Source organism: Dasypus novemcinctus, chromosome 3, assembly GCF_030445035.2.
Source record: "Dasypus novemcinctus isolate mDasNov1 chromosome 3, mDasNov1.1.hap2, whole genome shotgun sequence".
Classification (NCBI taxonomy): domain Eukaryota; kingdom Metazoa; phylum Chordata; class Mammalia; order Cingulata; family Dasypodidae; genus Dasypus; species Dasypus novemcinctus.
The window spans coordinates 12986233-13002317 of NC_080675.1; the positions used below are offsets into that span (position 1 = coordinate 12986233).

Genomic DNA, 16085 nt, shown 5'->3' on the forward strand with positions numbered 1-16085 from the left:
AGACATTCTGGCTAGAGCAATCAGACAAGAAAAAATAATAAAAAGCAATCAAATTGCAAAAGAGGAAGTAAAACTCTATTTGCAGATGACATGATCCTATATTTAGAAAATCCCAAAATATTTATGACGAAGCTGTAGAACTAATAAATGAATTCAGCAAAATGGCAGGATACAACACCAATGTGCAAAAATCAATAATGTTTCTATACACTAGCAATGAGCAAGCTGAGGAGGAAATCAAGAAAAAAAATTCCATTTAAAATAGCAACAAAAAGACATGTAAAAATTAATTTAACAAGGAATGTAAAGAATCTGTATTCAGAAAACTAAAAAACACTGCTAAAAGTAATCAAAGAAGACCTAAACAAATAGAAGGATATTCCATGTTCATGCATTGGTAGAATAAGCATTGTGAAGATGTCAATTTCCCCCAAACTGATTTAAAGAGTCAAAGCAAACCCAATTAAAATTCTAACATCCTACTTTACAGAACTAGAAACATCAATTACCAAATTTTTTGGAAAGGAAAAGGGTCCAAAATAGCCAAAAACATCCTACAAAAAAGAACAAAGTCAGAGGACACACTTCCTGACCTTGAAGTGTATTATAAAGCTGCAGTGGTCAAAATAGCACGGTATTGGCATAAAGATGGACATATTGATCAACGGAATCGAACTGAGAGTTCAGAAATAGAACCTCATCACCATGGTAAACTGATTTTTCTCCCCTACCTTGCAGCTTTTTGTGTGCTGTCTGCTCTCTGTGTCCATTTGCTGTGCATTCTTCTGTGTCTGATTTATTTATTTTATTTCCCCTCTCCTCCTTGCAGCTTGCTTGCTGTCTGCTCTCTGTGTCCATTTGCTGTAGGCTTTTCTGAATTCTCGCTTGTCTCCCTTCTTTTTTTTTTTGAATTTTTAAAGCAACTTTATTGAGATATATTCACATACCAAACAATCTACCCAAAGTGTACAATCAATGGTTTTTAGTTTAATCACAGTGATTCGCATTCATAACTTCACATAATTTTAGAACAATTTCATTACACCACAAAGAAAAATGATAGCATTTTTTTCTCTCTCTCTTTTTTAAAATGTTACATTCAAAAAATATAAGAGGTCCCCATATACCCCCCACCTCCCTCACCTCACTCCTCCCACATCAACAACCTCTTTCATCATCATGGGACATTAACTGCATTTGGTGAATACATTTTGGAGCACTGCTGCACCACATGCATAATGGTTTACATCGTAGTTTACACTCTCCCCCAGTGCACCCAGTGAGCCATCTCCCTTCTTTTTATTACTACACCTTGCTGAGTCAGCTCTCCATGGCATCTGCGGGCCAGGGAGTGCTCCACAGTGCGCAGGGGAGCCTGCCTTCACAAGGAGGCCCCGGGACGCAAACCAAGGGCCTCCCATATGGTAGACGGGAGCTCATCTGCTTGAGCCACAGCCGCTTTCCGTCAACTGATTTTTAGTAAGCCTACCAAGTCCACTTTATTGGAATAGAAGAGTCTCTTCAATAATTGGTGCTGGGAGAACTGGATATCCATAACAAAAAAATGAAAGAGGATCTCTATCTCATTCTCTGTACTCAAAATGGATTATAGGCCTAAACATAAAAACCAGGACCATAAAACACTTAGAAAATAATGTAAGGAAACATCTTCAAGATCTTGTAAAAGGCAGGGGTCTCTTAAACCTAACAACCAAAGCACAAGCAACAAAAGAAAAAAATAGACAAATGGGACCTCCTCAAAACTAAACATATCTGCACCTCAAAGGACCTTGTGAAGAGGGTAAAAGGCAGCCTATTCAATGGGAGAAAATATTTGGAAATCACACATCCGATGAGGGCCTAATATCCATGATATAGAAAGAGATCCTACAACACAACAATAAAAAGGCAAATGACCTGATTTTAAAAATGGGCAAAAGACTTGAAAAGACATTTTTCTAAAGAAGAAATACAAATGACAAAAAAATAAAACATGAAAAATGCTCAACATCACTGGCTATTAGGGAAACGCAAATCAGAACTACAATAAGATATCATTTCACATCTACTAGAATGACAACTATTAAGAAAAAGTAGAAAACTACAAGTGTTGGGGAGCATGTGGAGAGATAGGAAAGCTTATTCACTGTTGTTGGGAATGTAGAAAGGTACAGCCGCTGTGGAAGTCTGTTTGGCAGTTCCTATGGAAGTTAGATATAGATCTATATCTAGTTTAGAAATAGATTGCTATAGTAATACAGCAATACCACTACTAGGTATATACCCAGAAGAACTGAGAGCAATGACATGAACAGATATCTGCACACCAATATTCATAGCAGCATTATTCACAATTGCCAAAAGATAGAAACAACCTAGGTATCCAAGAACTAATGAATGGATAAACTGTGGATGGAATACCATTCAACTCTAAGAAGAAATGAAGTCATAAAGCATATGACAATATGGATGAACATGAAGGGCATTATGTTGAGTGAAGCAAGCCAGACACAAAAAGACAAATATTGTATGATTTAGCTATTACGAACTAAATATAACAAACTCATGGAGTTAATAGCTAGAATAGAAGTAACCAGAGAATAGAATGTGGTTAGAGAATGGAAAGCTGAGATTTAATCTGTGCATAATTAGTATAAATGTTTGGAAATGAATAGAAATGGTGAAAGCACATCAAAGCTTTGTAATTAGTAGGGCTAACATATGGGTATGATAGTGGTTGAAAGGGAAGATCGAAGCATATGTGTATCACTAGAAGGAAAGCTTAAAAATGAAACATAGGACTGTATAGCATAGCAAAACTTCTTGTGAAAAATGAATATGGGTGCATATATAAGAATGCTTTTCTCTGAAACAGAACAAATGTACTGTTACCTTAGTTTACAAGAGGTTAATAACAGGGTGTTATTTGGGCAAACTAAAACAATAAAAAAAACTGGACAGTTAGTGTATAGTACATTAACACTCTTCCATCAATGGTAAAAAAAAGGAAGCATGCTAAATGAAAGAAACTAGACAAAAAGTACTGCATATCATTTGCCTTCATCTACACAAAATGTAAATACAAATAAATTACAGAGATGGGAATAAATTGGCAATTATTATGAGAGGGGGAGGATAGAAAGCTTGAGATGTGACTACTAAGGGGTTTTTTTAGTTTGTTTTTGTTTTTTGTTGGTTTTTTTTTTGAGTTATGAAAATGCTCTAATACTAATTGATGAATGCACATCTCTGTGATTATACCAAATGCCATTGATTGTACACTTTAAGATGAATTGTATGGTTTATTAATATGTTTCAATAAAATTGATTTAAAAAAATAAAGGGGCTACAGAAATACTCATTTTTATGCTGTTTCCTTTTGGGCTTTATGCAAAGACAATTCTGTCTTAAAGTACATCTGACTCTGATTTGGAAATCTTAAAATTAGTCCATCATTGCTATAAAATTTTTTACTATTAAAATATACTGATATTTATATTGTGTAAAATAACATGTAATAAAGTGCCACTTTGATTTTTAAAATTTTAAGGAACCTAATTTAGTCAGTGTTTTAGTCAGGCTCTGTCTTAGGATCAAATGGTTAAGAAATTTAAAGGCTAATTACCAAGCCAAATTCTCAGTCCTATTACAAATGAGTTAAATTCTGATGAGAGAAAAGAGAGAGGTATGGAATGTTGAACGAACAGGGTACCATACGGGTAAAAGTGGCAGCACAGAAGGCACTAAAAGAGAAAGAAGGACCATAGAGAGAAGGGATGCTTAACATTTATCATGAAAAATAACAAGAAATTCCACCTTGCATCTATGGTACATAACAGAGAAAAACACTGCTTTCAGAAGTAAAGATGTATCTAAATTAAGATTTACCTGTATCAAATATGTCAAGCAGATTAACCAAAGTTTCAAAAGCTGCAAGTCGTACACTGCTGCCTTCATCCCTAGAGAGTTCTATTAATTCAGGGAGCACCACACTTTTTGTAAGTTCTGTCCTGCACAATAAGCAACAGAAGAAAAATCCAATCAATAAAGTTATAGCGAGAACCTACTACAAAGAAGTCATTGAGTCAGGTGGTGCAAAAATATGAAAAATCATAAAGAAATTGATGGTCCTGCTCTTTAGAAGCTTGCAATCTGCTTGGGAAAACATGACATAAATACAAGAAACATTCCTAGTAATTTCATTATTTAAATTAGTTTCACTTTCTGCAGGATAATAGTTAACTTCAGAGATCTTAATGACTTTATAAATTATAAAATACTTCTTTTCCATTTTAAGCAAATTTAACAAATGATCTGGCCTGATTAGAAAAACTTATCAGCAGTAATTGTCAAAAGCCAAACAAAATTTGATCTAGATTTCAGGGGATAAATTATTTTTTCATTCACCAGAAACATGACATTATAATAAACTAATTTCTATATAGTAGAATAATATATGACATAAGATCCCCTCAAAAGAATGAGTCAAAATATTAATATTTTTAGGTAAAATATAATATTTATACAAGCACAAATGGTTCTTACTCAACACTTCAATTTGTTTCTACTTATTCATTATGAAGATGCCAATACAATGACACACACTCTGATAAAGGAAAGGCTTATGATGTGGTCCGCTTTTTTGGGTACAAAATGGAAGATGGCATGAATTACAATTGTATATCATACATATCATAATTTTATATCCAAAAAAATGAGTAAGAATTCCAGAAAACCTAAAAAATCCAGAGTAGAAAACAAAGACTCAAAGCTCTCTCAAGTAGAACTTTCTGCAATGATGGGAATGTTCTATAATCTATGCTGTCCAATACAATAATCACATGTGACTACTGAGCATTTGAAATGAGGCTAGTATGACCAAGGAATTGTATTTTAATTTTGTTTACTTAATTTAAATTTAAATAGCCACATGAAACTAGTGGCTTCTAATTTTAGTTTGCTAAAGGCTGCCAAGGCAATATACCAGAAATAGGTTGGCTTTTACAATGGGGATTTATTAACTTATAAACTTATAGTTCTGAGGCCATGAAAGTGTCTAAAACAAGGCACCATCAGGAGATGCTTTCTCCCTGAGCTACATCTGTGGACATCAGGCACACGACAGCATCCATCTTTCCCCTCTCCTCCAGGCCTTGTTGCTTTCAGCTTCTGGCTTCAGTGTTCCACTGATTTCAGCTTCTGGGTCTCATAGGGCCTCTTCTCTCACCTTCTAGGAGTTTTTCTCTGTTTCTGCAGTTCCTCAGTAAGAGGACTCCAGTAAGAGGATTAAGGCCCACCTGGACTCCAGTAAGAATGATGAAGACCCACCCGGTTATGCCTTACTGGAGTAATCTAATAATCAAATGGCCCTTAACTGAATCTAATCTAATCAAAGCTTCACAATGGTTCACAACCACAGGAATGGACTGGACCAATTTAATAACATAATTTCCTAAGGTCCACAAAGACTCAAACTACCACAGTACGTTATTGGACAGCAAAGATTTAAGACAAGGACTTCAAACTGCAGCTAATAAAAGGCCAAAAGATGTTTTCTAAGAGATGAACCTAAAGAGGGTTACCTGTTTAGAATGCTCGGAGGGGAGGGTCTGATGCAGGACGGGCTCCTGGGGAATGTCTAAATGCTCATTCTGCCAGAGTGGGTGACACCATGGGGTAGAAACCCAAGTAGTGAGAGTGGGGGTGGACCCACATCCTGGGGAGGACTAATGCCATCCAATAGAGGGAACTGTATCCCTCGAGAGAAAGGGTGGCTCCCAGGGCATTGGGGCAGTTGAGCAAGTTAGGCCCTGAACACTATTCCATCTATCTCTGGAAGTGGCTCCTCAGGAAACGGAGGTTGGCTATCACTGTGGGCACCAAGGTGGAAGGAAAAATGGACGTTAAATGTGTGGAACCAAAGTAAATGGGGGGTAAGAGAGGAGTTTCTTGAGAGTACACAAGGATGGATATAAAACATGTAATATTACACCATAACATATAGGAGATGACAGACTGATAATGTAAACCATAATGTAAAACATAGGATAACTAAAAATGTAAAGAACTGTGTATCCTAAAGTATGCACCATAATGTAAACACAGATGTCACCTTGTTAGAAAGCTAATGTCTCAGACTCTGTACATCACTTTAAGTAAATATGATATGAATAGGGCGTAAGAGTATCACTGTGGAAGGGAAAAGGTTTTCTGGTGGATGTGTGGGAGTGCTGTATATTATATATATACATTGCTGTGGTCTAGGACTCCTGTGAAGAAAAGCTGAATAATTAGGGGGGGGGGGGAAAAAAAAAAAAAAAAATAGGATGTGGAATTTTTTCAAGTCAACATTCTTTATCTAAGTTCTTTATCTAACTTTATCCAAGTTCTTTATCTATCCTTTAAACTCATCGCTATATGCCATTCCCTAGTAAGGGACCATGACATTATATTGGGCTTCAAATTTCGGGGAGTTCTGGATCACAGAGTGTTTCAACAATGGCAATGGAGGGATACTGGTATGGGATACCAATGACAGATGATATATGACTGACAGGGAGCTGTACAGAACATATGTCCAGGGTGCATGGTAATGTTTGGATATACTCATAGTGGCAACAATTAAAAACCACAGTAGGGGGGGTACTGGGTTCCTGGCCAGTGGTGCTCTGTCGTGGTCCCTAGGGGAGCAGCGACAGTCTCCCAGGTACAGTGGTGGGGACCGGGAGGGAGTGAGGGTTCAACAGTGAGCCCCTGATACTAATGACTATGCTTGTGAGCTGATAAACCCAAAATAATAACAAGGCCTAGAGCAACTTTGTGCCTGGGAATTTCCTTCTGTCAGCCTTCATGTTACTCAAATGTGGCCAGTCTCGAAGCCAAACTCAGCATGTAAATGCAATGCCTTCCCCCCAGCGTGGGACATGACACCCGGGGATGAGCCTCCCTGGCAACGAGAGACCACTATCAACTACCAACTGATGATGCAACTGGAAAATGACCTTATACGGAAGGTTCAATGCGGATCAGCAGAATATCCATGTCTACATAAAATACCATGACTTTAAAATGCTGTTTGACCTAAAGTAAGGGGGAAATGGAAAGGAGAAATGAGTTTATATGGCTACGAGTTTCTAAAAAAGAGTCTGGAGGCTGGCAGAAGGTTTGCCCTCATGCACAACTGAGCAGAGTCAGAGAGACAGATAAAGCAGATACAACCCCCAGATATTGGTTCCTTTGAGGGCTAAAGAGACCCATGGGAGTTATGGTCATGGCCGATGGGGTTAACTACCAGGGCAGATGGCCCCTCTTTGGAAATGGTGTTTATGTGTGATGAATCTGGACTCAGATGGGATCTCCCTTCATAAGACTTTCATGCTAATGTGCTGGAGGTGCAGTTAATGTTGGGGTTTAAGATATATTTAGGGGATTTGAATCTCTGGACTGACAATGTGATAGCCAGATCCTGAGCCTCAACAGACTCCAGCACCTACAATCTGATTTATTGGACTTACCACACTCAGCTAAGATGGAGGTGAAGAAGGACAACCACCACACCATGGAGCCTAGAGTGATTACAACTGAAAATGGGAGGATTGCATCCAGCATCCAGGTGGAATCTGAGCCTCCTCTTGACATAAAGGTGCAATGGACACAACCAATCCAGTGTCCACATAGAAGAGGTGGCATTGGATTGGGAAAAGTGGACATAATGGACAAAGGGTATGGGGAAAGGCAGGAAGAGATGAGAGGTGGAGGCGTCTTCGGGACATGGAGCTGCCCTGGATGGTGCTTCAGAGGTAATCACCGGACATTGTAAATCCTCACAGGGCCTACATGATGGAATAGAGGAGAGTATAGGCCATGATGTGAACCAATGTATATGAGGTGCAGAGGTGCCCAAAGATGTACTTACCAAATCCAATGGATGTGTCATGATGATGGGAACGAGTGTTGTTGGGGGGGGGGGGAGAGGGGGGGTGGGGGGGTGGGGTTGAATGGGACCTCACATATATATTTTTAATGTAATATTATTACAAAGTCAATAAAAAATAAAAAAATTAAAAAAAAAAAAAAAAAAGAGATGAACCTAGATCATACAGATACAGATTTTGGTATTACAGTAGCTCAGAAATATTCATCAAATATGGAAAATGGACAGGGGAGATAAAAGGAATATAAAAGAGGGAATATATTCCGGCCCAAGGTCATAAAAATTTATTTCATATAAATTCTTCTCAGAATATATTTGTATACCCACTGAATCCTTGAATTTATTTACAATAAAAGAAAAATGTTTAAGATAAAGATTTTCAACTCTACTTATAGACAAACATTATTTCCATTCACTCTTTAAACATTTCTTTTTCCTAAAAATATTATGATGTAAATTCAACCTCATTATCTCTGAATATTAAAAATAATTATCATAAGTAGTAACTCTTTTTAACAGTTGTAGAATGTTTCCCAAATGCTGAAGATATGGAGAGTGAATAAATCAATCTATATTTGGTCATTTGGAGCTATGTACCCCAGAAAAACATGGTCTTAAACATAATCCATTCCTGAGGGTGTGAATCCATTATAAATCAGACCTTTTAAAGTGTGGCCCAACTCAATCAGGATGGGTCTTATTCCTATTATGGGAGTCCTTTATAAGTCCTTTTTCAGACATATAGAGGGAAACCACGTGAAGCAAGAAGCTGAAGATGAACAGAACCCAGAAGAGAAGGGACAGGCCAGGCGAGGCCATCATTTGCATTGCTATGTGACAGAGGAGCCAAGGACCAAGGATCACTGGTAGCCAGCCCAGAATGTCAGTCTTCAGGAAAAAAGCATTGCCTTGAGGATGACTTGATTTGGACTTCTAGCTGTGATCCAATAAATCCCATTGTTTAAGCCAACCCACTGTATCCTATCTGCTTTATCAACAGGGAAACTAAAACAGTATTTCAATAGAGGTTTCTAAAGACATGTTAATTTCAACCCACTCACCGAGATGGGGCTTTTCTTACTTCCAGTACTAGGTGAAAGCCACTAAAAATGACTGCATCTTGTTTTAAAATAGCATGTTCATTATCAAAATTTAGAAGACAAAACAAAGATAAAAGTAAGTTAAAATCACCTACAACCTTCTACTCAGAGAAATTTTAGAACTTTTTTGTAATATATAGCTTCCCAGATTTTTATCCTATTCGCATTATTTTCATTATTATTATATCTGTTATGGTAATCTGTGATTAGTGATCTTTGATGTTATTATTGTAATTGTTTTGGGAAGCCAAGAACCAACCCAAAAAAGACTGCGAATTTAATCGATAAATGTTGTTTGTGTTCTGATTGCTCTACCAACCGGCCATCTACCATCTTTCTCCCTCTCCTCCAGCCTCCCTAATCCTTAAGACACAACAATATTGAAATTAGGCTAATTAGTAACCCTATAGTGGCCTCTAATAATATAGCCTGTGCATGAATTCAAACTTATCTAATTCTATATCCAAGTGTGCCTAGTTTCTAGAAAGCCAATTAAGTGCTTATAGGCCCTATAGATTTTGAATATTCAGAAAGGATGTAGATGGAATGTGCATTCAAAGTTATATCCACACAGAATGTAAGCTATATGTTAATTCAAGTTTATCTGGAAAGTGGGCTATGTTAATTCAAGCTTACCTGGAATATGGGCGATATGTTAATTCAAGCTTACCTAGAATGTGGGTGATATACTAATTTAAGCTTTGGTGGTAATCAAACAAAGTGGCTAAACCCTAAAAAAACTAACAAAGAACGTCTTTTTGACCCCTAAACCTCTCCTGGACCCACCACGTGTGTCTCTTGTATAAAAATAACTTGAAACCCCTACTAGGTGCTTGGCTTTTTGGAAAGGAGTCCACCAGGCCCGGCTGGTCGTAATAAATCTTCCTTCTCAGAGATTCCTGAGTCCTATGTGACCACTGAATCCTCTCTGCTTCCACTACACTAAGAGTTCAAGTGAAAGGGAGGATTGCGTGTCTCTCACTTTCAATCAAAAGCTAGAAATGATTAAGCTTAGTGAGGATGACATGTCAAAAGCCAAGATAGGCCAAAAGCTAGGCCTCTTGCGCCAAAAAGTTAGTCAAGTCATGAATGCAAATGAAAAGTTCTTGAAGGAAATTAAAAGTGCTACTCCAGAAAACACACAAATGACAAGAAAGCAAAACAGCCTTATTGCGGATATGGAGAAAGTTTTCATAGTCTGGATAGAAGCCAAATCAGTCACAACATGCCCTTCAGCCAATGCCTAAAGATAGCAAGGCCCTAACACTTCAATTATGTGAAGACTGAAATAGAAAGCTGCAGAAGAAATGTTTGAAGGTAGCAGAGGTTAGTTCATTAGGTTTAAGGAAAGAAACCATCTCCATAACAAAGTGCAAAGTGAAGCAGCAAGTGCTGATGTAGAAGCAGCAGCAAATTATCCAGAAGATCTAGCTAAGATAACTGATTAGTTAGCTAAGATAACTCAACAACAGATTTTCAATGTAGACAAAGCAGCCTTATGTTGGAGGAAGATGCATCTAGGACTTTCACAGCTTGAGAGGACATATCAATGCCTTGCTTCAAAGCTTCAAAGGACAGGTTGGCTCTCTTGTTAAGGACTAATGCACTCTGGTGACTTGAAGTTGAAGCCAATGTTCATTTACCATTCTGAAAATCCTAGGGGCCTTAAAAATTATGCTAAATCTATTCTGCCTATGCTCTATAAATGGAACAGCACAGCCTGGATGACAACACATGTGTTTACAACATGGTTTACTGAATATTTTAAGCCCACTGTTGAGACCCACTGCTCAGAAAGAAAAAAAAAGTTCCTTTCAAAATATTACTCCATGGGGAGTCAATGTGGCTCACTGGTTAAGTGCCAGCCTCCCACAAATGAGGTTCTGGGTTCAATCCCCAGTCCTGGTACCTCAAAAAAATAAAAATAAAAAAGAATGAAAAAAAATATTACTCCTAATTGACAATGTACCTGATCACCTAAGAGCTCTGAAGGAGATATACAAAATGAATGTTGTTTTCATGCCCACTAAAACAACATCCATTCTACACTCAATGGATCAAGGAGTCATTCTGACTTTTAAATCTTATTATGCATTTCTTAAATGCATTTCATAAGGCTATAGCTGCCATAGACAGTGATTCCTCTGATGGATCTGAACAAGGTCCACTGAAAAACCTTCTGGAAAGGATTCACGATTCTAGATGCCATTAAGAGCACTCATGATTCATGGGAAGAAGTCAAATTTCAATATTAACAGGAGTTTGGAAGAAGTTGATTCCAACCCTCATGGATGACTTTGAAGGGTTCAAAACTTCAGTGTAGGAAATAACTGCAGATGTGAAAGAAATAGTAAAAGAACAAGAAATAGAAGTGAAACCTGAAGATGTTGACTGAATTTCTGGATCTTGATATAAAAGTTTCATGGATGAGAAGATGCTTCTTATGTATGAGAAAGAAAGTGTTTTCTTGAGATGGAATCTGCTCTTGGTGAAGATGCTGTGAACATCATTGAAATGAAAACAAATAATTTTGAATATTACACACATATAGTTGATAAAGCAGCAGCGGGGTTTGAGAGAATTGAGTACAATTTTGAAAGAAGTTCTACTGTGGACAAAATGCTACCAAATAGAATCAAATGCTACAGAGAAATCTTTTGTAGAAGAAGAGTCAACTCTGCAACAAAATTCCGTGTTGTCTTATTTTAAGAAATTTCCACAGCCATGCCAACCTTCAGCAACCAACACCCTGGTCAGCCAGCAGCCAGCAACATCCAGGCAAGATCTTCCACCAGCAAAAGGATTATGACTTACTGAAGGCTCAGATGATAGCACTTTTTAGCAATAAACAGTTTTTAAATTCAGGTATGTACAATAACAGAAGTATTGTAAATATAACTTTTACATGCAATTTTTGGTAAGCCAAAAAATTCAGTGTGTCACTCTATTGCAATATTTACTTCATTGCAGTGGTCTGGAACCAAACCTGTAATATCTCTGAGGTATGCCTGTATTTCATAAATTTCGACAAAAACATTTAATAATTTCTTAGGATAATTTTTAAAAATGGAATAATATAAGTAAAAGAATTAAGAAAATTTTTCATGCATATTGCAGAACTCCAAAAGATTGTAGGTTTGTATTTCTCCCAGCAGTACATGAAAATGTTTTCTGTACCTTTGCCCAAAGTACAGATTTATCATTTTTTTCCTATTTCACTGGTCAAAAGTGATTCATTATTGTTTTTTCAAACACCTCACAGTATTCAATAACTGTCTGTTTATTTGACTACATCTCCTTCCAAACTGTAAGCTCCTTTCCAGGAGTAGAAGGCTTTCACTATATCACCCATATGTAACCCATGCTCAATTATAGTACATGCTCGTATGTATTCAAAAAATGAATATATTTCTCTGACAATTTAGTTTAAATGTTTATTAGATACTTGGATTTCTTCTTTTTTAATATGTTCATTTACTTCACCCATTTGTCATATTATAAGAGTTAAGGAGAAAATAAGGCCTCACGGAAGACCTACTCATACATTATATAAATATTTTCCCTCTTTCTTCACTTCCTCTTAGCAAGGTGGATTATAGCTTTTAGTAATTTTTTTCAGGAAATAGGTGTGAACTGTATACTACCTAAACTAGTATACTTAAGAGAATATTTTTCATCACATGTACATTCTACCCTGGCCAAAGCAAAATTCTAGGGCGTGATACTTTCTACTATAAACTGTTCGGGCATTTAAGGTTATAGAATATAAATCTGAGGTGAGCCTGATTCTATTATCTTTGTAAAAGTCCAGTTTTCTCAGCCTTGATGCCAGTAGTTACAATCTAATCTTTCCATAATGCCATAAGGGGATAAAATTCAAGGTCAAGTATAACAAGATTAACAAATGGCAAGCCTACCCAGCTAGCCAAATAGGAATTCTTTGATCTGGCTGTGTGACCCAAAAACTGTCCAGGTCCTGGCTATGATTTGATACCATCTCATGGTAGCTGTCTGCTCTAGCTTAAATACTGACGAATTCTGAGTCCTGTGATTGGCCAGAGCAACAAGATAGCAAAAGCAATTCAAGGAACATTATCACTTTTTCGCTCTTTTTCCATTGGTGTGCTCCAAAGAAAGTGGGTCTGAAGAATATTAGGGCAATTATCTCAGTGTCTCTTTTCATAAGATCAAGTTATTTCTAACATTCTTGCTCAGCCCTCTCTACATGTTCCCCCTTCCTCCAACAGCCTTCCAACATGAAAAAAGATAAAAACATTAGCCCATTACCATTTGAGAATGGTTGGGAAGAGAACAGGAACAAATAATCCTGTTATATCTAAATTTAAAATATTGTGAGGTTGTAGCGAATTCTCTCACTAAAAGTTTGAAATATCAAAATAAAATATATAGATCTTGGCTTCTTTTGATTAAATTTACCTGGCATTTGATAGATTTCTTTGATTTTCAAACTCAGGACTTGAAGTTTTCTTCTACTCTGTGTCAAAGAAATTGTATCTCCATCACATAAGGTGATCACTTCATCATGAAAATGAGGTGTTCCTATGTTAGATGATCTTTCTCTTTAGCACACATCTAAAATATTATTTTTTAACAATTTCATACATTTATTTTTTCTCCTACATTCTGAAGGGGCTAGTTCAATAAGCTTACTACGATTATTTGAATTTTTTTATTCCGCTTTTAATTTCCTGTAAAATTTTTCTTAGTTTTAACTATGCTTTCAATTTTCTTCTTCCTCAGCAACTTTTTCATCTAAGTATGTTTCAACATTAAATTTTCAATCTCAATTTTATTTACAGTAGGGATATTTTCTAGAATTTTGTTAAAGTTAAGTACATTATTATCGATTTCCTCTTTATAGGAGTAAATCCTTTTGTTTTTGTTCTGTTTTGCTGGTCATTATTAACAATATTTTAAAAGAATTTAGGTAAAAGAAAATGCGTCCAGTTAAAGTGCACACTTAGATGAGTTTTGACAGTTGTATGAAACACCTATCAAACCACCTAAGAAACTAGTGCCACAATTAAGATACAGAACATCCCCAGAAGAATCCACACGTCCCTTTGCAGTTCATTCTTCCCTCTGCTCTCTGACAAGGGCAACCATGATCTGCTTTTTGTCACTATTCATTAGTTTGCATTTATAATACAATTTAGTATTTCATGTCTGGCTTACCTTACACTGATTTTGAGATTGATTCATAATCTAATACTAGATATCAGGATTTCATTCCTTTTTATTGCTGAATAGTATTCCATTGTATGAACAGGTCACATTTTTTAATTCATTCCCCTGTTGACAGGCACTTGGATATTCCAGTCTTTAGCTATCACAAATAAAGCACTATAAACATTAATGTACAATTCCTGCTGTGGACGTATATTTTCAGTTCTCTTGGTTAAATACCTAGGAATAGAATGGCTAGGTCATATGGCAGGTGTATGTTTAAATTTAAGTAAATGTCCATCAGTTTTCCAAAGTGGTTCCACTATTTTACACTCCTACCAGCAGTCCTCATCAACACTTGGTGTTGATAGGTTTTATAGTTTTAGCCATTCTAGTGAGTATGTAGTAGTATGTCATTATGGTTTTAATTTGCATATCTTGTTATGATTAATGATGATGAGCATCTTTTCATGTGTTTTTTGGTCATCTGCATATCTTCTTTTGTGAAGCATATGTTCAAATATGTCTCCCATTTCTTAATTGGTTATTTGTAAAAATTCTGTATGATTGAGTTGTAAGTTCCTTTATGGTTCATGCTTTTTATGCTTTATATCAACAATCCTTGCCTACCCCAAAGTAGCAAAGATTTTCTCCTGTGTTTTCTAAGGATCTTTATAGTTTTAGCTTTTATATTTAGGTCTATGATAGATTTTGAGTTAGTCTTTGTGTATGGTATGAGGTCAATGTTCATTTTTTTCCTTATGAATATGCAGTTATTCTAGTACCATATTTGAAACCTTTTCTTTTTCTCATTGAATTGCTTTGGCACCTCTGTTGAATTGGCCAAATATGTGTGGATCCATTTCTAGACTCTACTCTTTTTCATTCATCCATGTATCTATCCTTTCACCAAAAATACACTCTTTTGCTTACTATATCTTTGCTGTATAAGTCTTTTGTCATTTTTAAAATCACTTTGGGTATTCTAGATAATTTGCTTTTCCACATAAATTTTAGAAACAATTTTTCAATTTCTATGAAACAGCTTGCTAGAATTTTGAATGGTTTTACATTGAATACTTACATCAATTTAGAGAAAATTGACATTTTTAACAATATTGAGTCTTCCAGTCCATGAGTATGGTATATTTCTCTATTCAGGTTTTTAAAATTTCTCTCAGCACTGTTCAGCAGTTTTTTAGTAAAGAAGGTTTGTACATCTTACAAATTTATTATAAATAGAATTTTAAAATTTCATTTTCCAAGTATTTATTGCTAGGATATAAAAATACAACTGATTTTTATGTATTAACACATTGAATCCTGAAAACTTACTGTGACAGTTTGAAGTTCTTTTATGAATCTCAAAAAGGAAAAGATTTTGTTTATCATCTAATCCATTCCTGTGGGTGTTAGACCCTTTTGATTGGACTATATAAGTGAGGCATGACCCAGGCTGACTCTCCAGTCCCTTTCTGGGTCTGATATAAAAAGAGATCAGAGAGAAAGACACACACACAGAGAAAGGAAACTGCCATATTTGATCTGGCCATGTAACGGAAAGGACACTAGGGTCACCCACAACTGAGCTCAAGTTGCTGAGGCCCAAGGAGAGATGACTGATTAACCATAGCTAAGTTCAAGAAGAAAGTAGAGAGAGGCAGGCAGACTCTAGATCAACAGTAGCTGACTTTGATGAAATAGCATCTCTGATTATGCCTTGAGTTGGATATTTCACAGCCTAGGAACTATAAGCTTTTACCCTAAATAAAATCCCCATTATAAAAACCAACCTAATTCTCATACTTTGTATTGGCAGCCCTTTGGCAAATTAAGATACTTGCTAAATTCATTTATTACTTATA

General features: G+C 36.3%; 1 protein-coding gene across 4 annotated transcripts in view; it reads right to left on the minus strand.

Moving 5' to 3' along the window:
- Positions 1 to 16085, minus strand: part of PPP4R4 (protein phosphatase 4 regulatory subunit 4) — a 233038-nt gene that overhangs the window by 82340 nt on the left and 134613 nt on the right. For all 4 annotated transcript variants that reach the window (XM_058292201.2, XM_071213717.1, XM_071213718.1 and 1 more), the window contains one exon: positions 3889 to 4010. In XM_058292201.2, coding sequence (XP_058148184.1) covers positions 3889 to 4010 — 122 coding nt within the window. The remainder of the gene's footprint in view (positions 1 to 3888; positions 4011 to 16085) is intronic.